The sequence below is a fragment of the Paramormyrops kingsleyae genome, chromosome 4 (genome assembly GCF_048594095.1).
Source record: "Paramormyrops kingsleyae isolate MSU_618 chromosome 4, PKINGS_0.4, whole genome shotgun sequence".
In the NCBI taxonomy this organism is placed as follows: domain Eukaryota; kingdom Metazoa; phylum Chordata; class Actinopteri; order Osteoglossiformes; family Mormyridae; genus Paramormyrops; species Paramormyrops kingsleyae.
The window spans coordinates 37,198,326-37,223,651 of NC_132800.1; the positions used below are offsets into that span (position 1 = coordinate 37,198,326).

Sequence of the window (25,326 nt, forward strand, 5' to 3'; positions counted from 1 at the left end):
GAAGACATCACCCAAAGACTAAGAAAGAAATCGGGTAACATTAAATAATTAAACTTGAACTTCAACTCATGTGCTTTAGAAATGTTCTGAAGGTAAAAGGCGCTCAAAACAACCCGCAATCCGGACTATTTCACCCCCCATCCTGCTATTATTTTTAGTCGCGCAGGCAATGCGATCCGAGCTCGTGCAGGGACGCGCGCGGGGAGCCGGCCGGTCGGGCACGGGCACGCGGACGGGCGCGGGCGCGTCTGTTCCGCAGCCCGCCCGTGGCATGAGGAGCGCGGTCGTGGTCGGACGCGCAGTTAGAGAGTCGCGGCTCCGGGCGGCCGACGTAGAGACAGCCGCTCCTGTGGAGACGAGCGTCGGACAGAGCCGGGCGGGGAGCTGCGGCCGAGGTGAGCGGCGGTACGGCGCCTGCGTGTCGGTGGTCTGCGCCCAGCGGCGCCGTTCTTGTGTCCTCGGAAAGATGGCGGACGCCGGCTAGCGGACGGCGGCCTCGTCTAGCGACGCCAGGGGTGCCAGGGTGCGGGGGGCAGGTCTTGGGCGGGGGATGGGGGGGGGGGGTGGTGCGGTAAACGGGACGTTTTCGGGGGGGGGAGACACGGTCCGGCTTAGCGGGATGACAGCTGCGGGAAACGCGGTGGCTTCGGGGAGGCGAAGCCTTAGTAGTGACGGGACGCTCCGGGGTGCGGAGGGAAGGCAGACGGCGGAGGGGGGTGATTAAGGGGACGTGGAGGGATAGAAATGAAACAGGGACAGGAGATCGTGGACAGCATATGCATATCCGCACAGAAAGGCTCGGGGAGGACATCGTACAACATTATTCACAAGCTGGGAGAGAGTGTCTGTGTACATACAGTGTATATATATATATATATATATATATATATATATATATATATATATATATATATATATATATATATATATGCGCATACAACCATGGAGAGACAGCAGACATCGGAGAGGTATACACAAGGAGGACATGCGGGGACAGAAATTAAAGAAGGACACGAGAGAGGGGACAACATGTTTATATATACAGACATGCATGGAGGGAGAGAAATGAAACGAACAGGAGACAGGGAATAGCATATATACTGCATATGTGTGTGTATATATAAATATATATATATATACAGTCATGCAGGCACAGCAGATTTCAGGGGGTTGTACTCAGTGGGACACAGCAGGTGTACAGGGACAGACAGGGATGGAGAATGAATGAATGAAGGGGCAGAAGTAAAGCTCCACTTTGAGTGTAAATGTTTCTAAGCTTATATAATAAAATTACGTATTAGTTTTGTTAGTTTCAGTGGTTTGGGGAATGGAGGTCTTATCTCTGCTGAATGCGTTACCTTAGCAGGTGCTAGTGAGAGATAAGGTTGTTTTGTATCTGGTTTATGATGATTGCTCTGCAGTAATGCTAATACTTTAAAATATTAAATCGTCCATTTTATTATGACTGCTCTTGCATTTTTTTGTTGGGACTCTCACTTGCTGACGGGAGAGTGATGTCGTGTCCGAATGTGCGTGCTGATTTTACAGACAGCAGGTTAAATGTTCTCTGTATCCCCTTTGCTAAGTCGCCCACGCATAGCTTTTCCTCTCCATGCTAAAGACATGCTGGGGCAGTATTAGGAGCCCAAACATGGCTGCTTAAAATGAAGACATAGTCCTGTGCCCCATCTCCTTGGTTCCTGCTGTTGTGGGAAACATCTCAGTAGAAAGGAGCCTGTTAACGTAATACAACCAGTCACTATCTTTTTTAAAAAAAAAAAAGGTATCAGTCTCAGTGGGCTTTTGCTGATTGCTGTTTTATATCCAAGCCCCGTTTCATCTAACCACACACAAATTAAATGCCACAGTGTCTTTCTCGAACCTTTGCATCTTGCTTGCCCCAAAACAAGACCCTTTGTTTTGTTCGGTTGGCTTGTTTTGAACATAAAGTGAAGGTTCTTTCAACTGCTTTCAGTTGCTGGTCCCTTCCTTTATCTCAAAGCGGAGCCTTCAGAAGCTCCTCTCGACCTCACTGACTGTGCTGCGCAGTGCGAGAGGCCGCGGCCGCTCAGTTTTCGGGGTTTTGATTTCCTTCTAAGGAAGCAGACACGCCTGGTGCCCATTAGAAGCCAGGAGGGGTGGGAGTTTTGCAGATCAGAACTTCCCTGATATTCCCCCGTCGAGCCCCAGGATCTAGAGGCTGCACGACACACCATTTTTCTTTCTCCCTGCTCAGCAGCATGTGCTACGTATTTTAGGTCGTACAGCTTTTATATGCGCCGATCTTCGGCCGCTGCCTTAGACTCTGTCCTCGGGCCGTATCATTTTTGACTTTGTCGACAGTTTTCTCAGCTCAACTTGTTTTGGGTTCTGCTGTCAGAGGTAAGAGACTGAGTGCCCGGGCCTGAACTGCAGTGATGTACAGGCGTCAGAGCATAATAGTACCTCGGCATGAGTCTCTGCGCGTTGTGAAGGTGACTTAGATTATGGGCAATTCGCGGCTCCCCTGGGCCTCTTTCAAAGAGGCTGCTTTGAATAAATATAGTTCCACTATATTCCACCTTTTTATGCTGCTTTATGTTAACATACCGATTGCTCTTTTTAAATAAATCCTTATATCTATCCCCCCTGTTTCACACTGTCCTGGGTTTTCGCAGTTTAAGTACTATGAAACCCTCCTCTTGTCACTTTCTGTTTGTATGTTTCTGCCCCTTAGGTAGCGCTGTGTTTTTCTGTATGCACCTGTATATAGGTGGTATGAAAATGATACAGACCACTTGACTAGACGTTGCACTGATCAGAAGCTATAGTATGTGCTGTATGATCTTGTGATGAATTTGAACAAATCATTTGGCTGCACCTTAGCAAAAGTGGACCTCGAGTTTGTGCCTCCGCTGGTGGCCCTGGACCAGGTGCCGTATCGGCATTTTGTTTTGTTCTCCACACTCAGGCGCCGTTTGGCGTTTTAGTACCTCCCCCATGCAGGGTTTCCCCTGTGGAGAGGGGGGAGCTTCGGGTCGCCCGTGTGCTTTTTTTATTTTGGACTAAACAGCCTTGTTGTTCAGGTGCGTTTGCCAGACGACGGGGGCAGTAATATGGCCGTAATTACAAGCCCCGGAGGCTCCGTTTTGGTTAGTTTCAGTCGGTGTTTTAAAGGTGAGCCTCATTCTCAGCTTTCCCCTGTTGCTTAAACGGTAAACCCTTGGCATGTGGGGCGGTGGATCTCATGTTCCAGCTGGTCAGGCAGCCATGCCCACATGTACCAGGGAGGGGGGTGGGGCGGCAGTGCAGCCTGAAGTTCTTATCGGCTTCTTCATCCTTCGTCTCCATCTTCACCTTTGCACTATAAAACTTTGGTAGTACTGTTTCATGGGGTGATGTACTGGGGTGTCAGCTGGGTACCACTGCGGCCTTGGACTTCCAGGAATGGGGGGGGGGGGGGGGGGTTCAACCTCCACCCCAGTAGCTTGTTTTCTCCATGCTGACTCACAGCAACCTTGCATCAGATAAGCGTTTTTGTAACATGAATGGTTGGTTGGATGGATGCAGCGTGTGTTGCAGTTACTGTAATGCAAGTGCAGGTGAAGCCTGCCTGAGTGTGTCTGTGTTTCGGTATTTGATGCAGCGGCTAAATGAGTACCAATCGAGTATAGCAGGGATACTCTGAATTCCTGTAAAACCCGTATCGGTATGTTGATGGCCTCATCATTCTGCTTGTCCTCCTACTGTCTGTTTTTACCTTGGGGCGTCATACCGGCGAGGAGGGTGGGGCCATAACAGTCAGGGGGTGACATCGTGCCAGGTGGCATTGCTCAGCACGGCTGCCCATGGGGAAGGCTGTCCTCCATGTCACCAGCGTGGCATGAAGACACTGACCTGCAGTTGACCCGGGTACCCCAGCCGGTGCCAGTCGGAAGCTGCCGCATAGTTGCATTCTTTTTTTTAATGTTACTCTTGAAAAACACTGTTGTAACACAGTCATACACTTTAATCCTATTATACATACAGACTAAGGAGTGTTGTATTGTTATTTTAACGCACTGCAATGTCACTGCCGTTATCCGAGTCTTATGGATATTCGATACAGTGCAAGAGATCGTGAGGTAAACAGCGACGGGACAGACGGAAAGACTGAAGTAGGCATACGTATAACTTGTGTAATGCTTTTCTGTATTAATTGTGTTGTTTTTGTAAATGTTTAACAGAATAGTGTTCTTTATTATTATGTACTTCTACTTTGGATTTTGTGTCGGTTATTTGAACGTGTCAGTTGGATAAATGCCAAATTTAAGAGCTTTTACTCTGTCATTAAGTGTATTGACCATGTCTTATGAGGTAGGTGAATAGCAATGACTTGTTTTGGGGGGGCGGTGGTCCTGACTGGTGGAAATCTGTCTCCATGACAACGGTGCATGGCCGATAAGGTATGAATGCTGGGAAGATGCGCCTGAGCGCCTTGGCACTGAGGCTGAGATGTTTGGCTTCTCCTGCGGCGTGCTTTGTAATCTGGAGTCGCGAGGCCCGGTGGGAGTTCTGAATGAGTGCGGTCCAAGGTCACCATAAACGTCGGCACTGATCCGAGGTGGCGCTCCACGTGGGACCTTCTCTCCGTAACCCTGTGGTCGGGATCTGACTAAAAGAGAGAGGGATGCTGCAGATCACGGAGGAGGGATGGCATTACTGCAGCAATGGTGGGGGCTGTTTAATTAGCACATTTTTTTCAATCTGTACTACTTTTTTCCTTCCACAATGTAGTGACAGCAGGAGTTTGTGTCGACATAGTTTTGGAGGAGCGGACGATTAGCGGCTCACGTAACGCGGTAATGGGATATGTTGTGGTGGTCTGGCGGCTTTGGGAGTCTCGGGGTGTGTGTGCGATGGTGTGTGACGTGTCGGGTCGGGTGACGGCCCGCGTTTGGCAGCGCGCTTCGTGTGCCACTGCTCTTGCTCCAGGGCAACCCCCCCCCCAGCACCACCGTTTAAGTACCCCAACCTGTGGTGTTGAGGATTCTTCTGGAGGCATATTCACCTAGGGCATCGCTGAAGAGTCCAAGGAGACAGACAATCCGTGATGGGACGTGTGCCATGCCGTGGGGCCTGATGGTGCTCCATGATGGGGGGTGCCGTCTCGGCTCCCTGTCGAGGTTTGAGTGCAATAGCAGGTGTCCTGTTCCCCTCCCTTGGGCCTGTCAGGTGCCATTAGACAGAGGCAGTATGAACTGGGATGTTCCCTGGCGTGATGTCAGATCAGGTGATAGACTTGGTGGTCAGTTGATTGGTCGCCGTTAGCGACAGGGCGGTACAGGTGACTGGGACACGGGACGAGGTAACGTCTACTCACTTTGGTCCTGGAAGAGGACAGGATGCCCTGGGCGTGCCGAAGAGGGTTGGGTCCGGCTGGTGTCGTGCAGGGTAGCACTGGGAGGTTCGGTAAACAGCGATGCAGTACGTCGTCAGAGATATTCCCTTACCTGTAAAATGAATCCCGTTCACCAGGATAACTCTTCGTTAGTGCCTGAGTGCTGCCGGGTTTGGCCGGGAATGTCTGCAGTTACGAGAGTAATAATGTTGCCTTTGTTTGAGAATTAACTTGAAACGTGAAATGTAATATTTAGCGTGCTTTCTTTTTAAAGCTGGTTGCATGAAGTTGTGCCAGGTGCTGATGACTGTTCTGCACGGATGGTCTTTGACATGGAAGGTGAATCGTGAGCGGTTTGTTTTCATCCATGTTTGTAGCTATGTTTGTTTGCAGCTCTGGCCCCCGTATTTACCTGTATTTGCAGCCGACGTTTGTGACATGTTGTCGGATTGCATTGGATCTCTGTAATTGGTGCATGTCGTGAGTATGAGTATGAGGATGTGATGTCATTGCTAGTGGTCTTGGTATTGGTACTCCTGATCGCAGAGGTGTACTGTATTTGGTGACCTTCCTCATACTCGTTTTACGCAGTGCTTGTGCTCCAGTCCACCGTCTTTAATATCCATTCATCCAGGAGAGGTGGCCTCCCCGCAGCCTTTCTGACACTCATTTGAGCCTTAACCCCACGACACATCTGCATGCGGCTGGCGTGCCCCACGCCTGACTCCACCCCCCTGCAGCGTGCTCAGATGCTCGCCTACGCCTGGTGCGACCAGGTGGGCGGGACCCCGCCGAAGGTGCCCTTTGGCGTTCTTTAATTATTCACGTCTGATAGGAGGAGCTGCTGCTGCATGGAGCCCGGAGGCCCGCAGGGGTGATGGAGTGCCGCGTGGGCCCAGGTTATCGTTTCCGTGACCAGTGATGGTCAGGTCACGCGGTGCGTGAATCGACGGCGGGGCTGCAGGTTTATTCAGAAGAGCCGCCCGCCACCCACGCCCTCCAGGTCCCAGCTTCTGTTCATTAGCTGAACGGCCCGATGGGAGTATCGCACCTGCCTGCCAGGCAAGCATCATGTGGCGCACTGCAGATACCCACACGAGCTGTCGCTAAGCCTCTGGCCCAAAAACCTCGGCCGGGAGACACGGGGAAATGAAACCGGGTGCGTGCTGCTTCCCTGGGGCTTCACATCACCTAGGCACGCAGAGCATCGGCGCGCTGGACCGAGATATCACTGCAGACACGGTGATCTTCTCCTAGCTTTCGGGTCTCTCTCCACAGCTGGAACCGCCCGCTGCATTTCGGCACGCATCCTCCTGGACGTGTTTGTGCCAGCGCTGGGTGGTTCCGGTTAATTATACCACCGAATTTTGTGCCAGGGATGCCTGTCATTTCACGTCCTATGCTGTCACAGGAATGGGTTGTTCCGTCTTTGACCTTATGTTGCCTCTTGAACATGAGCGTCAGCAGCAGGATTAATATTCTATAGCGTCGACGGCTTTTGGGGCTGTTTTCTTCTCCGTACGGCTTGTGGCTGTGACCGTACTGCAGCAGCGTAACCGATGAGCCTGCGATCTGCAAATCTCAGCCTCCGTTCTGATCTCTTCTATATCGTGGAGACCAAGTTGCCTGTCTGTTGATCCCCCCAGCTAACCCCCATGCTCTCCTCACATCAAGGTGTCTCACCAAAAGCCCCCAAAACACCGGCCAGATTTCGGCGCCTTCTTGACACAACTGAGTTGTGAGGATCGTGATCGGGTTGACGTTATTCTGTGCGAGGACATGTATGGTGCCCCTTTCCTGTTTGCGGTCTGTTTTTTTTTTTAATTTTTAACTTCTCAACTTCCTGTTTTGTGTTTCAGGAGAGATATGGGCCACAGTGTGGGCTGAGAGTCTCCAGGGCTTTGTGAACGCACAACTGTAAGTACAGCACGCTCTAAACATGCACTCGCTTGTGAGGGTGTTTACCGTGCACATCTGAGACCCTGAATCTTGTCTTGTCGGCATTGTGGGGCCCCTGTTCATTCCAGGATCTGCTTTGACAGCTTAGTTACAAACGCGGCGCAGAATAAATTCCAGAGCCGCCCCAGCGAATGTCGATAGCATGATGAAACAGCAGATTGTCCTCAGGTGACCTCAGTTCCTGGTCGCTGCTGGGGAACCTCATTCCACGGCTCCCTGCATCTGCTTGTGTGTCTGTCACAGGCCGTAACAGCAGCCTGACATGGCCACAGCCTCCGTGCGTGACAACAGCGACGGCAGCCATGGAGGCAGGTCCCAGCTTCAGGCTGTTGGTGAGTTTAGACGCTCAGCACCACAGCACCTCACTGGAGAGCCCTTTCTAGGGCTGTGTCGGAAATCGCATACTACTTTGCTATGTAGTAGGTGAAATATAGTATGTGAGGTGAGCAGAGTGTCTGAATCCTCAGTATGGATGAGACTATAAGAGAACGATACCCAGACGACATATTACGTTCTGGGAAATTCCGAAGTGTGAAATTGATGGACGCTACACTATCCCACAAGGCTGCTGGAGCTGCAACCAGAGATGAACGTCGCTCGCTCAGAAATTTTTGTCAAGGTGGAGGAGGAAATGCTGTCTCTATACAAATTTAAGTAGAAAACAATGCCTAGTTACGTAAGTTGACTCGGATATATGTATTTCGTTGGTCAGGTAATATGCAAGATGGCAACTGCAGTGTGTCTTGAGTGCACGCATACTGTTGTTGTGCATACTTATAGTACATACTGCATTAACAGTCGAGTAGTAGGCTTCTAACAAAATTCAGTACACGCTGTGCAAGTATGCGATTTGGGACGCATCATAGGTCTGAGTTCATCTGGTAGCTTCCATGAGTTGGTTAATATGTATGGTCAGGAGGTGACTCAGCTTTAATGGACTGGATACCGGGTTTCAAGGCCCAGATGGGCTCCATCCTGACCAGTGTGTCCCTGTGCCCCCCTGTCAGTGTCCTGTGCCAAGCTTAAGAGGAAGAAGAACTGGTTCGGGACGGCCGTGTACGTGGAGCTGGTGGCCGACGGGGAGGTGCGGCGGACGGCCAAGTCACACAGTTCTTCCAACCCCAAGTGGGACGAGCGGTTGACGCTGTAAGAGGACACCACCTTTCTCAGCAGCGCCTCGGCCAACCATACACCCTTTGAAATGGAACTTTTAGCCTCAATATAGTGCGGAGGCCTTCCCGGACCCGACTATTTTAGTTTCGGCTCCTCGCTGCTTCTCTGTCCGTTGGCTTTGATCGCTTGTCTGTAGCTTAACAGGTATCGATCAAATAATGAGGGGGTAGAGTAAATTAAACCCAGGAAAAGTGTCTGGTTGGCCAAGCTTGTGCAAAATGGATGGCAAGCAGATTCACGCAGAATGATTAATAATGGATATCGTGTCCCGGCAGGCTCTCTAAGCGATCCTGCCATGGCCCTTTAGTGTCGCGGAGCTCGCCTTACCGCTGCTCCTCAAATCCCCTTGGCGTCTCGGAGGACATAGTGGGGAAATTGCCAGGCAGTTTCCCCCCCCCCCCGAGCTGGTCCTGGGGGGGGGTACACTAATCACTCTGTAGTATTTAAGTGTAAATGTATACTTAGCACCTAGTCTGGCTGCAGGGTGCCCATGCCGCCCCCCGTCCCTAGACACCATCCCCCCACCCCAAATGAAAAGCAGAGTGTCCTTGAGGTGGCAGCTGGCTTTCTCAGCGTGAGCGCGCACTCTAGCAGGGGCGAGGTGGCGCAGGGGGTGAGCAGCATCACACGCCGGACCCAGAGTCCCTGTGTGTGGAATATTAACGCGGCGACACTGCGGCACGCCGGCGGGATAGCGGGCGAGAGCTGCGGATCGATGAGGACTCGCACCTCGCTGACGGAGAAGCCCGCGGCAGACGGGACTGTCTCAAGACAGGGCGGCGCTCACGTCTTTCCGTATGGCCGTGTAATCCAACTCCGTCCGTCTGAGATCCCCCCCCCCCCCCCATCAGCTAGAGGCCAGGCCTCTGGTCTGCGAAGTCAGGCCGTCTAATGTTCAGCCTCAGGCTGTCTCAACCCCACAGTCCCAGCCTGGCTGTGAGAAACACAGGAGTGCAGCCCCCCCTCCCCCCCCCACACCACGTCCTTGTTTACCCTCTGCCCAGAGAGAGCCACTGGGAGTTGTAGGGACAGTGTGACAGCTGGCCATGCTGCTTGCAGGGTCACCAGCGGGACCAAGTGACAGATCACCCTGAAGCCGCAGACAGAAGCCACCTCATCCCCCCCCCCCCCCCCCCCTGCTGAGACGGCTGTATGTGCATTCATGCTTTAGTCCTCTTGTCCATAGAATGAGTTGGTGGGCGATTACTTGCTGTATGGAATATTCCAGAAGTGGGAATCATCTCCCCCTTCTCGTGCCCCATCTTAGCTATGTGTCTGCAGAATGCCTGGGGGGGTTGGTGGAGTCTTGTCTTGTGGTACCCATGCACGAGTCTGGGGCTCCTGTGGGGGTGGGGTGTGAACGGGGACGTAGCAGAACCTTCCAGCACATACCCGCTGGGCTCAGCTGGCATGGCGAGATGCTTTCCTGTTAGTGTGCAAGCATGACCGCAAGTTTAACCGCTTAATGATTCCATTCAAAGCAGTTTTGGTCCTTCAGTAAGACTCGGGGTTCCTGCGTATTGAACCTGTTTTGTGAATCGGCACACCGGGGGCTTTGAACTCGCTTTCCAGCCTTCCTTGAATCGAAGGGTTATCAGTTTATATCCCCATCTAGATTAATTTCACATCTACTCTAGTTTGGTGCCTCTCCCCCTTTTTGCAGGAATGTATCTCCTCACTCCCAGCTGGACTTCAAAGTGTGGAGCCACCACACCCTGAAAGCCGACGCCCTGCTGGGGAAGGCCACGCTGAACGTCCACCTGGTCCTGGAGCAGCATCACAGGAAGTGTACGTCGAGCACCGCCAGGCCCACCCGCTGATCGAATCCAGCACTTTAAGCTGCCCTGATTGGTGGAATCCAGCACCTTACGTTGCCCTGATTTGTGGAATCCAGTCACTGGATAGCTTATTGGGTATCTGCTAGCCATCTTGAGGTGGGAGTCAGGTGATCTCAAGGCTTGAGCAAGAGGAGGTGGAGAACGTTATACAGGAGCAACGCGGGATGTCATGGCCGAGTAGCTGAGCAGAGAATGCTTCTCACATTCGGCTCGCTGTTCGCTTTTCAAAGCTGAGCTTCAGTGCAGACAGGCCTGCGGCTTTTCGATTTGGGTGAATTACGCTCCAGGAACAGTAGCGGGACCCGCGCTGGGGTCGACAAACATCCCCGGTGACACGCTTCTTCCTCACTATCCTCCTGCAGTGGAGAATGTGAAGGAGGTCATGAAGCTGTACCTGGAGAACAAGTGCGGTGTGCTGGTGCCCACTGGGGAGCTCACTGTCTTCCTGGACGGCCTCTTCCTGGAGCCGGGATCCCTGTCTAATGGGACGGGGACGTCACCTTCTGCCTCTGCCACCAGTAAGTACACCCCCCCAATCGTGATTCCACTTCAGGCTGACGTTAAACCTCACCACCTCCTCATGCTGTTCCTCATCTCTTTATTCAGGTAAGTAGGACCCCTGAATCCGTCGGCTGAGGCGTATCTATCTATCGTTAGTGGTTATCTCATCAAATGCTCGCCCGTACCCATATACTCGGGAAGCGGAGCAAACTCGCCGCACGCATAGGAACAGAGACGAGCCGTCGCCAACGCGACCGCGCGTCTGTCAGCTTTCCGCATCGCTCTCGGTGTCCAGATTGTGGGTGCCGAGTGTGTAAACATCACAGTGAATCAGCCAGTCAGGAAATTTTCACAGGCGGGCTTTTCCCAGAATGCTTCAGGGTGCTTTGCAGCGATGCCATCCCTCACGGTGTACAGGTACTGCCTTACACAGGCAAAATGCAGTAGCTGCGCTCACACTGAGACTTTAAAGTTTTTTGACTGTCCACCTGTGTAGGTAGATAAATGGTAGTGTAACGAATTAATGTGCATTTATGAAGTAAGTAAGATATCTTGTCGTGAGATGAAACAGTGCCTAAAGAGACCCGATTTCGGGTATGACTCAATTTTGATAAAATATGCAGTTATGGTGTTTTGCCTTTCTACTGCAGTGCACTGCATCCCGTGACTGCATCTCTCTCTCTCTCTCTCTCTCTCTCTGTCTCTCTCTCTCTCTCTCTCTCTGTCCTGGCAGAAGTGCAGCAGGACTCGCAGAACGGAGACACTGTCCACGAAAATGGAAGGGGGTCCTCACCGGCTCGAGCTCAGTAAGCACTGTGCCTGTTTCAGGGGACACTAGAAAAAGCGTCCTGTCAGCAATGTCACAGGCGTGGTCAGGGGCTGGCCCCCTGGTGCCCAGTTCCTCTTACTGCGGTTAACTTGTGGTTCTGCACACTAGTTCTGTCTTCCTATTTCTGTTCCTCATAAAGATAAGGGTCACCATTCTGGCTGACTCTGAGGTTTAATGAAAATAGAGACTGCATTTTTGTGTTTGTGTATATATCTGTGTGTCCCTGTGCTCTCTGCTTTCCGTCTGTTTGTCCCTGTGCTATCTGCTTTCCGTCTGTGTGTCCCTGTGCTCTCTGCTTTCCCTGTGTATGTATTCATGTGCTGTCCGCTTTCACTGTGTGTTCCTGTGAACTCTGTTTTCCCTATGTGTGTGTGTGTGTGTGTTTTCTTGTGCTCTCTGCTTTCCGTCTGTGTGTCCCTGTGCTCTCTGCTTTCCTTCTGTGTGTCCCTGTGCTCTCTGCTTTCCGTCTGTGTGTCCCTGTGCTCTCTGCTTTCCGTCTGTGTGTCCCTGTGCTCTCTGCTTTCCCTGTGTATGTATTCAGGTGCTGTCCGCTTTCACTGTGTGTTCCTGTGAACTCTGTTTTCCCTATGTGTGTGTGTGTGTGTGTGTGTGTTTTCTTGTGCTCTCTGCTTTCCGTCTGTGTGTCCCTGTGCTCTCTGCTTTCCTTCTGTGTGTCCCTGTGCTCTCTGCTTTCCGTCTGTGTGTCCCTGTGCTCTCTGCTTTCCGTCTGTGTGTCCCTGTGCTCTCTGCTTTCCCTGTGTATGTATTCAGGTGCTGTCCGCTTTCACTGTGTGTTCCTGTGAACTCTGTTTTCCCTATGTGTGTGTGTGTGTGTGTGTGTGTGTTTTCTTGTGCTCTATGCTTTCCGTCTGTGTGTCCCTGTGCTCTCTGCTTTCCGTCTGTGTGTCCCTGTGCTCTCTGCTTTCCTTCTGTGTGTCCCTGTGCTCTCTGCTTTCCGTCTGTGTGTCCCTGTGCTCTCTGCTTTCCGTCTGTGTGTCTCTGTGCTCTCTGCTTTCCCTGTGTATGTATCCCTGTGCTGTCCGCTTTCACTGTGTGTTCCTGTGAACTCTGTTTTCCCTATGTGTGTGTGTTTTCTTGTGCTCTCTGCTTGTCCCTGTGCTCTCTCTGTCTGTTTCCCAGCTGTTGACATGTTTGCGTGTGGCCTGTGGGTTGTGGGACCTGTGAAATACTAGGGAATCATACTAGGGAGTTAGGAGGACACCTACAGGCCAGGCCTGTCACCGCAGCCTGACACAAGGCTGAGTGAAACTTTGTCTCCCGAAGGTCCAACAGCGGCTCCAACAGTGGAGACAGCCAGGTCCCATCCACCTCTTCCGGCTACAGTGACGGGAGCTCCGCCCCCACTTTGAATGGGGGCAGTGTCTCCTCCCCAGAGCACCGCCCCCCCAGCCCCCAGGGCGTGCCGACACCTGACGAAGGACAGGTCTCCAATGGCACTGGTGAGAGCGCCATGACCAGCTCGCGTTGTGACAAGATTCAACGCCAAGCATGGCTTACCTTCTGCCAGCAACAACACGATTGTTTCATCTCCTGGTGTGTGGTTCAGAGCTGGAGGCTGGCTGCCATTCAGAGAGCAGCCACATGGCATCATGGGAAATTGGGAAATGGGTCGATGACTATATGGAGACTATATGTAGTCTCACGGTATAACATGACAGCATAATGCTGGTATTTGACTGCAATGCAGTTGGTGCCGCCTTTGACATGATGTCGTAGAGACACTGCTAAATTGTGGGTCAGAGGCTGGGTAACGCATCAGTGTTGTTGACACACCGAGCCTTGTTTAGAGAGAGCGGTCCCAACTGCAAGCAGCGGTGGGAGTTTAGAATCTGCCACGTGAGTGTAAGCCGATACCACCCTTTTCGAGCTGCATGGACACTGACAGCGGCAGGCCATTTGACGCAGTCCCGCGGGGGGTCCCCATCAATCCCAGCTATCGGTGTGGTCAGGAGCTTCACGAACTGCTGAGCAAACCAGACTAAGATGGCGAGCCCCCTCTCCCTTAAGTCAGAGAAGGGCAACTGCCTCTCGGATCCAATGAGCACAACCAGCAGACTAAGGTCATTATCAGTAAGCAGTACACATGAAGAATTTCAGCGTGCTGCCAACTGCTTAGAGGCCAGAGGATTAACCGCAGCACTAAACACTATGCTAACCTCAGTGCTCTTAACAGAAACTGGAAAGCTAACCTCAGTGCTAACCACAATGCGCCACACAGAATCTGGATAACTAACCTTAGTGCTAACCACAATCCTAATGTCGGTGTTCCTCACAGAAGCTAGAAAGCTAACCTCAGCGCTGACCACAATGCTAATGCCAGTGCTCCTCACAGAAGCTAGAAAGCTAACCTCAGCGCTAACCACAATGCGCCACACAGAATCTGGATAACTAACCTTAGTGCTAACCACAATGCTAATGCCAGTGTTCCTCACAGAAGCTAGAAAGCTAACCTCAGTGCTAACCACAATGCGCCACACCAGAATCTGGATAACTAACCTTAGTGCTAACCACAATCCTAATGTCGGTGTTCCTCACAGAAGCTAGAAAGCTAACCTCAGTGCTAACCACAATGCGCCACACAGAATCTGGATAACTAACCTTAGTGCTAACCACAATCCTAATGTCGGTGTTCCTCACAGAAGCTAGAAAGCTAACCTCAGCGCTGACCACAATGCTAACGCCAGTGCTCCTCACAGAAGCTAGAAAGCTAACCTCAGCGCTGACCACAATGCTAACATAAGAACATAAGAAATTTACAAACGAGAGGAGGCCATTCGGCCCATCAAGCTCGTTTGGGGAGAACTTAATAGCTCAGAGTTGTTAAAATCTTATCTAGCTCTGATTTAAAGGAACCCAGGGTTTTAGCTTCCACTACACTAGCAGGAAGACTATTCCATACTCTTACTACACGCTGTGTAAAGAAGTGCTTCCTCAAATTTGTTTTAAAATGTTCTCCCGCTAATTTCCACTTATGGCCACGAGTTCTAGTATTTAGACTAATATTGAAATAGTCATTTGGCTGAACGGCATCCAGACCCGTTAGAATCTTATAGACCTGAATCATATCCCCCCTTAGTCTCCTTTGCTCAAGGCTAAACAGATTCAGTTCCGCTAACCTCTCCTCATAAGACATTCCTCTAAGACCAGGAATCATTCTCGTAGCTCTTCGTTGCACCTTTTCCAAGGCAGCAATGTCCTTCTTGAGGTATGGTGACCAAACCTGCACACAGTATTCTAGATGGGGTCTTACCAAGGAATTATATAAGTGTAACATCACCTCCCTTGACTTAAACTCCACACATCTAGAGATATAACCCAACATTCTGTTCGCCTTTTTTATTGCTTCCCCACACTGGCGAGAGGGGGACATGGAAGCATCAACATACATACCGAGATCTTTCTCGTAATCAGCTACCTTTATTTCAGTGGAACCCATGAAATATCTGTACTTTATATTTCTGCTCCCTGCATGGATTACCTTGCATTTATCTGTGTTAAATTTCATCTGCCATGTATCAGCCCATTCGCTAATTAAATCCAGATCCCGTTGAAGCCTCTCTGCTGCTAGATTAGTATCTGCTACCCCGCCCACCTTGGTGTCGTCTGCAAAAAGCTAACCTAACGTCGCTGTTCCTCACAGGAACTAGAAAACTAACCTAAGTGCTAACCACAATGCTAACGCCAGTGGTCCTCACAGAAGCTAGAAAGCTAATCTCAGCGCTGACCACAATGCTAATGCCAGTGCTCCTCACAGAAGTTAGAAAGCTAACCTCAGTGCTAACCACAATGCTAACGTCATTGTTCCTCACAGAAGCTAGAAAGCTAACCTCAGCGCTGACCACAATGCTAACTCCAGTGCTCCTCACAGAAGCTAGAAAGCTAACCTCGGCGCTAACCACAATGCTAACGCCAGTGCTCCTTACAGAAGCTAGAAAGCTAACCTCAGCGCTGACCACAATGCTAACACCAGTGCTCCTCACAGAAACTAAAAAGCTAACCTCAGCTCTGACCACAATGCTAATGCCAGTGTTCCTCACAGAAGCTAGAAAGCTAACCTCAGCGCTGACCACAATGCTAACGCCAGTGCTCCTCACAGAAACTAGAAAGCTAACCTCGGCACTAACCACAATGCTAACGCCAGTGCTCCTCACAGAAGCTAGAAAGCTAACCTCAGCGCTGACCACAATGCTAACGCCAGTGCTCCTCACAGAAACTAGAAAGCTAACCTCAGCGCTGACCACAATGCTAACGCCAGTGCTCCTCACAGAAACTAGAAAGCTAACCTCGGCGCTAACCACAATGCTAACGCCAGTGCTCCTCACAGAAGCTAGAAAGCTAACCTCAGCGCTGACCACAATGCTAACGCCAGTGCTCCTTACAGAAACTAGAAAGCTAACCTCGGCACTAACCACAATGCTAACGCCAGTGCTCCTTACAGAACCTAGAAAGCTAACCTCAGCGCTAACCACAATTGTTGAATCCTGTCTGAATCCTGTGTTTCCCCCCCAGTGAATGGAGAGGCTTCAGCCCTCACTTCTGACGTGGCTCCCGCCATCACAGAAGCTCTTGCCCCTACCAGTGACTTGGAGCAGAGCGGTGATGCCCCCCCCTCCGATTCCTCTCCCAGCATTGCCCCTGCCCCTGCCCCTGCCCCATCTCCTGCCCCTGACCCTGACCCTGACCCTCACCCCGATCCCTCCCCTGCTCCTGTGTCTGCTCCGGAGGAGTCCTCCCAGACACCCGCCATCAGTGCTGCCCCCCTTACCACCTCCTCCCCCTCCTCCTCCTCCTCCACACCTGCTGCGGAGGCCCGCAGCACCAGTCCCAGTACGCATGACGGAGGCAAGCCCAAGCAACAGTCCAGTAACTCCAGTTCTGCTGGGCCCCTTCCCCCTGGGTGAGTTGGCCTGTGGCTCCTCCCACCTGGTTGTTTTTGGCACAGGCCCCGCCCCTTGGATTATGCCCCATACCTGTCCCCCCAGTACTAACCGTGTTGGAAGGTGCTCAGTGAGTAGCAAGCATCCTGACCTGTTCCAGTTCAATCCCGCCGCATTCCTGACGACTGTGTTAAACGCTGTCGCTCGACTCTCTAGATGGGAGCAGAGGAAAGACATTCATGGTAGGACCTACTACGTGGATCACAACACCAGAACCACCACGTGGGAGCGGCCCCAGCCCCTGCCTCCTGGGTGAGTCCCCGTGTCGCCTGGGGCCTCCCTAGGGGCCCGTCCTGGTGCCGAGCCTGTCCATTCATGTGTTCCACCATCCGGAGGGGTTCAGCTGGGAGCGGCGCGTGGACGACCGGGGCCGCATGTACTACGTGGACCACAACACCCGCACCACCACTTGGCAGAGGCCCACCATGGAGTCTGTCCGCAACTTCGAGCAGTGGCAGTCGCAACGGAGCCAGTTACAGGGAGCTATGCACCAGTTCAACCAGAGATACCTCTACTCGGTAACGGCGTGGCACCTCCCGCCTGCCCCCATCATGCCCGGCATGTAAAACCGCCAGCTAAGTGGCTTTAATGATGCCTTTGTGTTCCTGGGCAGGCCTCGATGATGTCAGCAGAAAACGATCCTCTGGGTCCTCTCCCTCCCGGCTGGGGTGAGTTTCCATCTCTTTCTTGTAATGGCTTCATTATTTTAGTTTTTTTTTTTTTGTGAGCCCACCCCCCCACATGCACACTTTGTCAATGCCCCCCCCCCCCCCCCCCCAGAGAGGCGCGTGGACTCCAACGACAGAGTGTACTTTGTCAACCACAACACTAAGACGACGCAGTGGGAGGACCCGCGGACGCAGGGGTGAGTGTGACATCACCGTGACTCCGCCTCTTGCCGTTATTGGCCACGCCCCCTCACTTGCTACCCACCCACCCGCTGCAGGCTGCAGAATGAGGACCCGCTGCCCGAGGGCTGGGAGATTCGCTACACACGCGAGGGCGTCCGCTACTTCGTGGATCACAACACTCGCACCACCACCTTCAACGACCCGCGCACGGGCAAGTCGTCCGTGTAAGTCTGGGCCGCTGTGGGCCCAACCGGCACCTGGGGGTGGGGGGGGCTTCTATTCATACCGCGTTCCTGACGCGTCTGCTCCGATTTCAGAACCAAAGGTCCGCAGATCGCCTATGAGCGCAGCTTCAGGTGGAAGTTGGCCCATTTTCGCTACCTGTGTCAGGTGTGTACCCCCCCCCCTCCCCCACCACACTCCCCGCTTTCATTTCCTCCTTTCGTGTTCTCACTGTTTCATCTTTTCTTCACCTGTCTCAGTCGAACGCCCTTCCCAGCCACGTCAAGATCACTGTGTCCCGGCAGACTCTGTTTGAGGATTCCTTCCAACAGGTGTGTTTGTTTCCAGTTCTAGACGGTCCTTCTCTCTCTCTCTCTCTCTCTCTCTCTCTCACACTCCCTTTCTCGTTTACACCCCTGTGTCCTTCCAGATCATGGCCCTCAAACCGTACGACCTGCGGAGGAGGCTGTACGTCATATTCAGGGGGGAGGAGGGACTGGACTACGGCGGCCTGGCGAGGTCAGTCAGAGGGCCAGGTGTGGACGTCGTGAGTCCTGCTTCTTCGCAGCCCACCCCACAGCTGACCACAAGGTTCCTTCCCCAGGGAGTGGTTCTTCCTTCTGTCCCACGAGGTCCTGAACCCCATGTACTGCCTGTTCGAGTACGCCGGAAAGAGCAATTACTGCCTGCAGATCAACCCGGCCTCGGCCATCAACCCCGACCACCTGTCCTACTTCAACTTCATCGGCCGCTTCATCGCCATGGCGAGTGACTTGCGCACCGTCACACGAGCATGCGGTCTGCCCAGGCCCCGGTTGGCAGTATGGTGCCCCCCCTGGACCCATCACTGAAGACCTGTCTCTTCCACAGGCTCTCTTTCATGGCAAGTTCATTGACACAGGCTTCTCCCTGCCCTTCTACAAGCGCATGCTTAACAAGAAGCTGACCATCAAGGACCTGGAGTCCATCGACCCGGAGTTCTACAACTCGCTCATCTGGATTAGGTACCTTGCCGGGTGGGTTCTGTCACACGTGTGCGGCCACACCTGTGGTCTAATACATCCTGTATGATCCTGCTCACTCAGAGATAACAACATCGAGGAGTGCGGCCTGGAGATGTACTTCTCTGTAGACATGGAAATCCTGGGCAAGATTACCTCACATGACCTGAAACCGGATGGAGCTGATCTGCTGGTGACGGAGGAGAACAAAGAGGAGTACATCGGGTGAGAAGGAGGCAGGACGCCACGGTGTTCTTGAACATGCCTGACACTCTTTACATTCACTACTGTCACTGTCCATTTCTATGTCCCATTCTCTGTCCCCGTCCCCGTCCCTGTCTCTGCCCCATTTTTGTCCCCATCCCTGTCTTTGTCCCCATGTGTCTCTGTCCCTGCTTATGGCCTCATCTCCTTCTCCTTCCCTGTCTCTGCCCCTGACTGTGACTCATGTCTCTGTGCCTGATGCGCTCTCTGTCCCCGTCTCTGTCTCTGCCCCTGACTGTGACTCATGTCTCTGTGCCTGATGCGCTCTCTGTCCCTGTCCCTGTCTCTGCCCCTGACTGTGACTGTCTCTGTGCCTGATGCGCTCTCTGTCCCCGTCCCCGTCTCTGCCCCTGACTGTGACTCATGTCTCTGTGCCTGATGCGCTCTCTGTCCCCGTCCCCCTCGTGTGGCAGGCTGATGGCAGAGTGGCGCTTCTCCCGAGGCGTGGAGGAGCAAACCAAAGCTTTCCTGGACGGCTTCAATGAGGTGGTGCCCCTGCAGTGGCTGCAGTACTTTGACGAGAAGGAGCTGGAGGTGAGGATGGGGGGGGGGGGTTGGTTATAAGGCGGTGCGCCGTCGCTGTGGTTCTGTGGGGGATGGGCTGTGGATTTGTGGCCCCCCGTGACGACCCCCCCCCCCCCATGTGACCGTGGTACAGGTGATGCTGTGTGGCATGCTTGAGGTGGACCTGCAGGACTGGCAGAGAAACACCGTGTACCGGCACTACACCCGCAACAGCAAGCAGGTTATCTGGTTCTGGCAGGTACGGGTCGCCCTTGCCGGACCGCACAGGGTGCGTGTTTACCGTTCCACTGTAAGCGAGAGCACTGTCGCCCCCCCCCGCAGCTTGTGAAGGAGGTGGACAATGAGGTGCGCCTGCGGCTAATGCAGTTCGTCACGGGGACCTGCCGCCTGCCACTAGGGGGCTTCGCTGAGCTCATGGGTGAGTCCAGGAATCGTGTGACCTCCTGACCAGCAGGTGGCGCCTGACGAACGGGGTTCAGTGATGTGCCGGTTTGTGCCGTAGGGAGCAATGGGCCCCAAAAGTTCTGCATCGAGAAGGTGGGCAAGGAGACCTGGCTGCCCCGGAGTCACACCTGGTGAGGGACCCGTATGTGTGTGTATGTGAGTGTCTGTGTATCTGTGTGTGAGCATGTGGTCCAGGTATGCATTACATTGCGGGGACCAAATGTCCCCAGAATGTGATAAAATTTTGATGTTAATTTTATTTTGCATGTGTAGCGAATCTCCCAGCCCTCGGGCAGTGGGGCCTCATTCTGCAGCCTGCAGTGGGCGGGTGGATCAAATTTTTTTGGTCCCCACAAGGGGAAAATCAATTTCCTGAAAATCTGTGACTGCAATCAACAAACTGAAAATGCCAAAGTCTTGTATTTTGTTTAGTTACTTATGGTTAAAGTTAGAGCTGGGTTAGGAGTAAATCGTTTGGATTAGGGTTTTGTCCATAAAAATGAATGGAGAGTCTTATAAATATGAATACAAACATGTGTATGTGTGTGTGTGTGTGTGTGTGTCTGTCTGTCTGTCTGTGTGTGTGTGGGGTCTGAGGAATCACTGCCTCTTTCCTGTCTTTCAGCTTCAACAGGCTGGATCTGCCGCCCTATAAAAGCTTTGAGCAGCTGAAGGAGAAGCTGCTATTCGCCATAGAAGAGACTGAAGGGTTTGGCCAAGAATAGCCAGAGTTCATGTCCACGACGGCGTTCAGCTCCACGACGGCGTTCAGCTCCACGACGGCGTTCAGCTCCACGCCGCTGCTGTGGAGAGTCCCTCTATTACCCAGCCAAGCTAAAGGAAAACAAAAAAAACAACCAAAAACAAAGTGCACAGATAACTACTAAAATATATATATATATATATTTATATATATATATATATGTATATATATATGTGTATGTAAAAAAGCTATTTTATCATTAAGGAGTTATTTTGTCCTTATTTTGCATCATTTCCCTCAGCGAATCCCCTCATTTCTCCCTCATGAATATGCAGCAGGAATCTCAGCTTTTTCTCTTTCGAAAGAGTCTTTATTTTTCATTTTGGTTGGTTTTTAAAAGAAGATCCAGAAAGATGGATTTTATAGTGAATTGTATGAAGAGCTCTAGTTTTATAGAGCTTCCAAGTGACTCTGCTCCGGGCCCTTTCCAGACCCGCCTGGATCCCCATATCGCTGCCTTCTCTGTGTGTGCATGGCTGGCCGTAGAATCACGTCGGAACCGACTCGGACGCCATCATCAGAGCGTCCGAGCCCCTCCTGTAACAGCGCCGGCCCCCTTCTCTAAGTCCACAGCGCCATCCATTAGCCTAGCGCGTTAGAGCCCCCTCTGGGCCGGTCCCGTCTCTGTGGTCGGCATACCAGCCCCCTCGTTCTGCTTCTCCCCCCTCCTACTGCACGCGAGATTATGATTCATGGGGGGAGGGGGGGGGTCATCCAACCAGGGGGAGTTCCTTTAAGGAGTATAGAGCCTAGCAGTCCATTGAGACGTCCATCTAGAGCAGGGGTTTCAAAGATCTGGCCCGTGAGGCGGTTCTATCCAGCATGTGATACGTTTCTATAACATCGCTAAATCTGTCCCGCAAATCGATGTTTCGTTTTCTACAGAGTTTAAAAACAACGTAACTTCGTTCTTCTAATCAGCGGCTGTGAAATCGACATCAAGCTTGGTAAATTTTGCCGTCACCTGGCTGGCTGAAGCTAAAGACGTCCTAGCTAGCGTGGTCTCCGTGTTGCTTGAGTTTGAGACCCCTGGTCTAGACCCTAAGTGGCCAGCGACCCACCGCCCCATGACCAGCATCATAACCGAAGTGGTGACCACGGTCCTCGGCACTCCCCACCCCCCCGCGGACCGAGCTCCCACCGGCCGGCGCTCCGCGTCTCCGGACCGCCCGCTGAAAGCCATATCTCGTACTTGGGCGGTTCCCCGTTCGCTTTCCGTTATATCCAAGGAAAGGCGCTACACTGGGCTCATAGCAACTCCCCAGACTGATGAAGTGTACCTCTAAGGGCACGGCTGGATGGATGTGGTTTTTCTGCTGAGAATCATCAAAAGAGAGCAATTAAAAATGAATGGGTAGAATCTCCACGTCTGGGTGTGTAAGTGTGTGATCCTCTGTGTGATTCTCTTCCCGCCGCTGGCTGGTTTGCGGTTAATGGAAAAAGTGATATACTGACACTCCCTGGGTTACAATGGTCCGTGTTACGATATTTCAGCTTTACGAAGGGTATGATTATTAAATGAAATACATGAGATATTCAACACTTTATAATAAAAAGGCTTTGTGTTAATAATTTTGCCCAACTGTAGGCTAATGTTATAAGCATGTTTAAGGTATGCTAGGCTATGATGTTTGTTAGGTTATGTGTACTATGTTAAAATGCGTTTTTGCTTTACGATATTTTCGATATTTATTGGAACGTAAACCCATCATAACCCTGGGAGCGTCTGTATACGTATATAACAGAGACCTTGTTGGGCAGGGGGCTTCTCAGAGGGACACAGAAACAGGAAGTCTGTTATGACGTTAACATGCTCCAAGCAGGGACTGGTGATGTCATCTTTCTGAAGACTAGGGGTGACATTCCCTCTCGGGCCTGAGTGGGGCAGCACTGAGCAGAGCTCCCGCATAAAGGGGCTACAGTGCGTATGGTGGTTGGAGGAGCGGTCCTGTGTCTGCTCCTGACAGCTTTAGCCGCCCCCACCTCGGTTCATTGCCTCCTGCTGGATCGAGGTAGCTTGACAGTAAATCCCACCCAGCGTGTGTTTGTCCCATATCCCGCCCTCCCCCCTCCCAGCACTAACTCCTCCAAAGGAAGGTTGGTGTTTCTCATGTCACCAGGGGTGTGGGTGAGGACCCACTGACTCCTCAGCGGGGCTCGAAAAACCACGGGACAGGAAGGAGACAGACCCCAGGAGGCCTCGGGAGAAGGTGTCCATGTGTCTTCGGCACAAGATCTAACTGAATCTCTATTCAGCAGGCTTTTGCCTCCAGGCGGTGGTGAGACCACCATCAGGTCACAGGGGAAAAAAACAGTTGTCCTGTGTAGTTTACATTATATCCACCAGGTGGCAGATGTGCTCACTGAAAGTGTAAGAGGCTGCAAAAGTGTATCTCGGTCTCCATTCATGGAAAGCATACACAGGACTCGATTCTGATTTGAGATCAGATTTGACGAGCGTCGTAACACTATTCATCCATCCTTCAATCGTAACTGCTTATCCTGCTTGTTTGCAGGATTACACGTTATTCCGTCCTCGTTTAAATTGTTATGTAAAGCAGAGCAGAGCCATACTGACTTATTGAAACGCTGAGCTTCTTTTAGTCCACTGACACATCTAGGGGGATGGTTTTCTCCTCGCTGCCTTCAGCTCAGTCTGCATCTGCATCTGCATATCTCTAGTGTAAAAAAAAAAAAAATAGTACTCTGAATCTGTGCCAACGGAACATGTACGTGTTTGTAAATTTTACAGATAGATCAGCAAAGCCCTTTGAGAAGGAGCTTTTAGCTCCTGGTGTTTGTAAGTTACTCCAGTGGCAATTTAAGGAAAAATAGTATTGTATGGATTATGTGTTGGGTTCACATTCTAGTAATCGGAATGTGTTTTCTGTTGAATCTCAGAGACACTACATCATAAAATACGGACCTGAGACGGGCCCAGTCTTACAAGTAAGCAGAATGGGAGGTTCTGTCGTGCCCAGATCTCCAGCAGCAAAGCCTGTCTCTATTTCCTATGGATCTCCTGAACAAAAAAACCCAGAGCCTTAACCTACAGCCTGAGGTTTTACCCAGGTGGTTGAGGTTAAGTACCTGGTTTAACCCCCTCGACCTTCTGGCTGTACATTCACTGTCAAGCTGAGCTAGCGAGTGGGCTTCAGACAAAACTCAGTGTCTGTTGGGAGCATCCATTCTGCATGGCCACTAAGGCCTCCCCAAGGTTTGTACTCCTGCCATTTTAAGCATTCCATTGCAAATCCATCACAAACAGGAAGCTTTGCTCGATGATCATTCAGCTGACTGCTTCATGGAGTGTGTAAAGTTCTGTTTGCATCCTGTTCGGCTGTTTTACACGTCATGTAGGGTTCCGTTTGCTCTGTTTTCGTGTGTCAGGTACAGATGTATTCTAATACTCATGACTTATTTAAACCTGTTTTTTTAAGTTGTTGCCCTGCTTTGCTTTGCCTTTTTGGTCCTCTGCATGCCTGTTTTGTTTTTTTTTTTTTTTTATTTTATAATCCTCCTGTCCTCTCCTGTTCCATCCCGTCCTGTCTCTCTCCGTACTGTTCCGGCCTCCTTCCGCGGGCCGCTCTGTCCTTGTACTCTTTCTGAGCCCCCGGCAGGCCGCACTAAATCGGCAGCGAGGCACAGTCTGGCTGCGAGCCCAGCCCGGGCGGTGCCCCCGCCTGCATCCACTGAATGGCCGCGCCACGGGCTCCGTCACCACTCCATACCCCTCCGCGGAGATGAACACCTGTGCCCAGCAGATTAGCTCCCAGTTAGCTGCTGTCGCTCCGAATCCCGGGGCTCGTCGAGGGAGAACGGCCACACTGCCATCGGGGAAGGATTTAACCACATCCCCCCCTGGCCGACTTTAAACAGAAACTTAAAGTATAAATATTAGCACTTATAAAACTTAAATGTATATGTGAGTGAATGCCAGGGGAAGGGATTTTATGTGAATATTTGAGATGGATCCCAAAATAACTAGATCTGCTGCTGGTAAACTTATTTGCCTTTAATCCCAAATATCACATACATACAGTATGTACTGTTTAAGTCGACCATCAGTGAACAGGCAGGGGGGCTGGGGCTCCACAGGACTCCTAGGGAAGACATTACATATACTTGTTTAACATGCACTATTGTGTAAAGCTTAAGGTCAGAGTTGAGAGGGTAGAGGTCATCTGTCAGGGTTAAAGGGCCAGCCATGGAATTTGAAGCTATGACCTTCCAAAAAGGCACATATCACTAACCCACTGAACTACTCACTACCCTATATGATAAACACCAGCCCGTCGTTTCAAGCCGCAGAGAAAAACACCTCAACTGATGTCCATGAGATACCTACCTGTCACATGGAACTTGCATTAATAACAGATAGAGTTACACGTTTGCCTGGACTCTTCATCTTGACACTGTGGGAAGAAACTGAGGAAATCCACACAAAACATATGGAGAGCTTGAGTTTTCATCATGCCCGGAGATTTTGCATGCTTTCTCCAGCAGAGAGCACAGTAGCTGCTCTGTGAGACAGAGTGGCTGAAGTCATCAAATAATAAAGGCCGCAGTGTGTTGTTTTGTTCCCCCACAGTCTGATCAGACAATTACTGGCCAGCTCCAGTTCAGTATCTGGTTCATT

The 25,326-nt window shown here is 51.6% G+C and overlaps 1 protein-coding gene across 5 annotated transcripts; it reads left to right on the forward strand.

Annotated features, from left to right (window-relative positions):
* Nucleotides 1-154: 154 nt before the first annotated feature.
* Nucleotides 155-22,049, forward strand: LOC111846204 (NEDD4-like E3 ubiquitin-protein ligase WWP1). Of its 5 annotated transcripts, none has more exons than XM_072711261.1 (25): nucleotides 314-395; nucleotides 7,219-7,276; nucleotides 7,562-7,650; nucleotides 8,326-8,464; nucleotides 10,155-10,279; nucleotides 10,692-10,847; nucleotides 11,564-11,636; nucleotides 12,944-13,119; nucleotides 16,190-16,577; nucleotides 16,774-16,869; nucleotides 16,961-17,135; nucleotides 17,231-17,285; nucleotides 17,398-17,482; nucleotides 17,564-17,692; nucleotides 17,786-17,858; nucleotides 17,951-18,022; nucleotides 18,121-18,209; nucleotides 18,295-18,454; nucleotides 18,561-18,694; nucleotides 18,776-18,916; nucleotides 19,369-19,489; nucleotides 19,614-19,718; nucleotides 19,802-19,898; nucleotides 19,983-20,055; nucleotides 20,550-22,049. In XM_072711261.1, exons 3-25 carry the CDS (start codon nucleotides 7,581-7,583, stop codon nucleotides 20,647-20,649), a joined length of 2,832 nt encoding a protein of 943 aa, XP_072567362.1. In that variant the 5' UTR covers nucleotides 314-395; nucleotides 7,219-7,276; nucleotides 7,562-7,580; the 3' UTR covers nucleotides 20,650-22,049. The 5 variants fall into 5 exon arrangements, with proteins under 5 accessions (XP_072567361.1, XP_072567362.1, XP_072567363.1 ...); XM_072711262.1 differs by lacking the exon at nucleotides 314-395 and adding an exon at nucleotides 2,181-2,382; XM_072711260.1 differs by lacking the exons at nucleotides 7,562-7,650; nucleotides 8,326-8,464 and having other exon boundaries at nucleotides 155-395.
* Nucleotides 22,050-25,326: the final 3,277 nt, after the last annotated feature.

What these genes read in the sequence shown, in the direction of transcription:
- LOC111846204 (XM_072711260.1), top strand. Translation starts at nt 170, where the DNA reads ATGCGATCCGAGCTCGTGCAGGGACGCGCGCGGGGAGCCGGCCGGTCG. An exon ending in CCCCAGCCCCTGCCTCCTGG is followed by an intron (nt 16,870 to 16,960) that starts GTGAGTCCCCGT and finishes GGAGGGGTTCAG; the next exon opens with CTGGGAGCGGCGCGTGGACG. An exon ending in AGGTTATCTGGTTCTGGCAG is followed by an intron (nt 19,719 to 19,801) that starts GTACGGGTCGCC and finishes CCCCCCCCGCAG; the next exon opens with CTTGTGAAGGAGGTGGACAA.